Source organism: Clinocottus analis, unplaced genomic scaffold (assembly GCF_023055335.1).
Source record: "Clinocottus analis isolate CAN_PGR_092001 unplaced genomic scaffold, fCliAna1.0.p SCAF_416, whole genome shotgun sequence".
Classification (NCBI taxonomy): Eukaryota; Metazoa; Chordata; class Actinopteri; order Perciformes; family Cottidae; genus Clinocottus; species Clinocottus analis.
In genome coordinates, this window is record NW_027176172.1 from 8,498 (window position 1) to 12,256 (window position 3,759).

The following is a 3,759-nucleotide window of genomic DNA, read 5'->3' on the forward strand; positions in this document are numbered from 1 at the left end:
GTCAAATAAAAAATATGCAATCATGGGAGATTTAAGATGCAGTGTTGCTACTTCACCCAGGTTTGTTTAAGGTGGCGTTGGTCATATAATTTCTCATTATGATTGTCATGTCTTTTTGACTGTCCTTGCGGGAAGGATAACTGAGGCTTAATTATAACCCCATTGATTTTTAGATGGAGATTAAAATCTTCATGAAGACATTTGGCTTGTGATGTTACATTTTAGAATTTGCAAAGCAAACTGGTATAAATCCTACGGAATGGATGTTTTTACCTGGAAAAAACAGATAGGACGCTAGAATTCAGTCAGGACTTCATTTCCCAGTGAACACTGCGCGGGAACAGCTAAAAGCATTCCCTGAGCAGGGCAGGTTGAAGCTCAATTTCAAACTAAACATTTTTTCCCCGGTTGTGTTTTGTGAAGAACGTATGAAAACGTAATTCCAACCTCATATCGGAACATTACACGCACACGTAGTCATGTGTATGCCTGTCAACATATATCGGGTTACTTTTTTGTTGCCCCCCTCCTCTACTCTTCAACGCGGAACTAAGCACACGAGTCAAACATGTCTGCTTCTGGGAGCGCCTACAAACCCGTGAGCCATGTCATTTTCGATATGGATGGACTTTTATTAGGTGTTGAAACGGGCTACGTGTGTTATATCTTGTGGCGGTGTTTATAATTTCACACGAGGTGGCTGCACCTCCGCTAAAGCTCCGTAGAAGCATACAGTTATTCACTCAACTCAAGTCTGTTATCGTGCGGAGCTTCCATGCCGAACTGCTTAGAAAAAAGCATGAAGACTATGATTTCTTTGCACACGGCCAAACACAACGAATGATATTGAACATAATGACTAAATGTGCCTTAAAATATACCTGCGGGGAAATTCGGCTATTTAATATATCTTTGTGCGGAAAGAAAAGTATTACATACTGAACTTTTGTCTTAGTAGGAAATAACCTGATTTTTAAGAGACTCGAAGTGTTTCCTTTAAAAGGTGCAGTTTGAGGTCACCGCTAACAGTCTGTGGCACAATTCATTTGTATCTATTTTAGAAAATGAACAGTGTCCCAACTGTTATTCACCAGCAAACGTAAATGACACGTGGTTGAAAGGGTAATTGTTTTTTTTTGTATTCTCTCATTTCAGACACAGAGCGACTGTACACTGTCTCCTTCCAGGAAATCTGTGACCGCTTCGGAAAGCAGTACACATGGGACCTGAAGGCGTCAGTGATGGGGAAAAAGGCTCTAGATGGTGCCCAAATGATTCGGGACGCGCTGGAGCTTCCCATTACCGCAGAGGAACTCCTCACTGAAACCAGACTGATACAAGACAGGATCTTCCCCTCTGCCAAACTCTTGCCCGGTATGCCTCATTTACCACATAAACCTCTTTAAAATATTTTAGGCCCCTACTGAAATACACAACAGGGAAACGCTGCTGATTTGTTTTTAAGCTCAACAATGGCCGATAATGAGCTCTTGCGTGGGCTGCTGTCACTTCTATTCCTCCTCATGCTACTGCTTCTATTGTATGCAACTGTGCTTCAGTATTTTTTTTTTTACCTGGTATTGGACAGGTCTACGGGTTCCGGGCTCAAGGTTTCATTTATTGTAATGTATTGAATGTAGTTGTAGTCCCATTTTGCTACATAAGAATAAAAAAAAGGAAGCAAAAACTATCTAATATGTTGCAGTGGAATAGACTTAGATCCGAGCTGGATTACATTAACTATTATTTTTAATTCTCCTAAAGCTGCAGTTAAACAATTTTCTTGAAAAAGTTTAAATTAACTACCAATAACCAAGTAGTAGTAGTAGTGACAGCTTGGTTTTGTCAGTTGAAGTTTAAATTTATATTAAGTCATGTCATCATTTATGAGGGAGGGTTCTCTTAATCCAGTTTGCCATGTTACTTCTTCTATTCTATTATGAACACTAGAATTATTTTAGAATGAAAGCATTCTAAACTATTAGTTTAGAATCAAGCTAATAAATAAGTCCATTCACTATTGGAATACTTTTCTGTGTACTTTTATATTCAGGTGCACACAATGTGTGCATGTTTTAATACTGACCCCAGTGCCATATGGAAACTAAAATGGAAAAGTAACATTGTGTGTGATATTGTCAATGACATTGAAAAGTAATATTGCACATACTATTTCTTTTTGTAGATATGTCAGTAATAGTGGGAGAAAGTTATGAAGAGAAACTAATAGAACTTGTCCACCAAGTTAACAATATTGCTCACACAGCTGACAGTAAAGTTACGACCTGGCTTTTATTACTTTCATATTGCTTTGGCTTTGTCTTGGTCTCCTTTAAGTTACTGATGGCACATTTGAATTTAAGAGGACATTTCATGGCTGTATTTGGAATGGGACGGCCCTGTCAACCCATTGTAACATGTTTAGTCTTGATATGTGGACTAAATTTTATTTTGAATTGTGGTGCAGCTGCATTATAGAAAAGCAAAGTTTGTTGGATAAGAGAAGTGTTCAGCGTCCATGTTCTCTTCACCTCACAGGAACGTGAAAGGAGTGAGTTTTTATTACACTTTTATTGTCGTTGTCCTTGAAACTGGAGATAGACATTCTCCCTCTGCTCTCTGGTTACCATTAGATTCAAAATAAAATAAAGACATCTTCATGAATTCACCAAGACCTTGCAGTTCCCGTCAGGGATTTCATGTGTCGCATGATGTGAAAAAAACAAATTTATTTGACCAAATCCTATAGCTCTACTTTAAAAACTTTTTTAATTATGATTTTTTTATATATTGGAAGTTTGTGTCACGTCTCATCAATGCAAATATTTTTTTGCTGAATGTTTTACAGTAATCCAATAAATAATAATAATTAGAACAAACAAGGAACCTTTAGCTTTCAAAAAGGAATATCTACTAGTTTTCACTTTTTTTGATTCAAATTTGGACTCTTTGTCATATTAATATATTTCTGTCATATTTAGAAGTTATTTAGTCCTGCATAAACATTAAGTGCCAAAGATCCCCAAAAAATTGAAAACTTAAAAAAAAAAAAATTCACTGATATTTCCACCCCAATTATTATTTTAATTTTCTTAAAACTTTGTTAATATTCATTGCATATATATTTAGGTTGAAGATGTTTTATTATTCAATTTTAATTAAAAAAAATAAAAATCTTTTGAAAGTAGCTAATGTTTCGTACTGGCTGTAGTGTTACGATCAGTGGTTACCTGTTGATACTGATTTTCATTGGGTCCAGGAAATGTGCAAGTTACAATTTGTAATTCCTGTCGTATGTGTCTAAATTTTAAAGCAAATTTAAGCCAATTTATGATTTTGGGCAATATAAATTGAATTGAATCTTGTTCGGCGTGTCTGCACAAAATATTACTCTTAGTTCCTGAGCTCAAAACACATATTATTTTGCTATTCCATACTTTTCTTTTTAAATTTCTGACGTCATCAAGTAGTAGCAGCATTAGAAAATAACAACCTGACTTAATTCCAGCTGAAACAGGCCCCATAAATGTTGTTTTGAGATTTACTTTCAAGACAATCCATAAGATGAACTCTTCGTGAGTTAATATGGACTAGCCTTGTGAACATGGATTCTTAGCCTTGTGTCGTCATGTATTGGTCTAACCTTGAGTCTCAACTTGCAATTTGTCAACCACTAGGTGTGGAGAAACTGGTGCACCATCTCCAGAAGCACAATATCCCTATCGCAGTGGCCACCAGCTCCGCCGGCGCAACGTTCAA

At 36.6% G+C, this 3,759-nt stretch overlaps 1 protein-coding gene across 1 annotated transcript; it reads left to right on the plus strand.

Annotated features, from left to right (window-relative positions):
• Positions 1-556: 556 nt before the first annotated feature.
• LOC137801640 (pseudouridine-5'-phosphatase-like) lies at positions 557-3,753 on the plus strand (the record flags this gene model as incomplete). The annotated part of the gene is made up of 3 exons (XM_068598962.1): positions 557-638; positions 1,156-1,374; positions 3,678-3,753. Coding segments are annotated over exons 1-3 (365 nt in total), but the record flags the coding sequence as incomplete, so codon positions are not given.
• Positions 3,754-3,759: the final 6 nt, after the last annotated feature.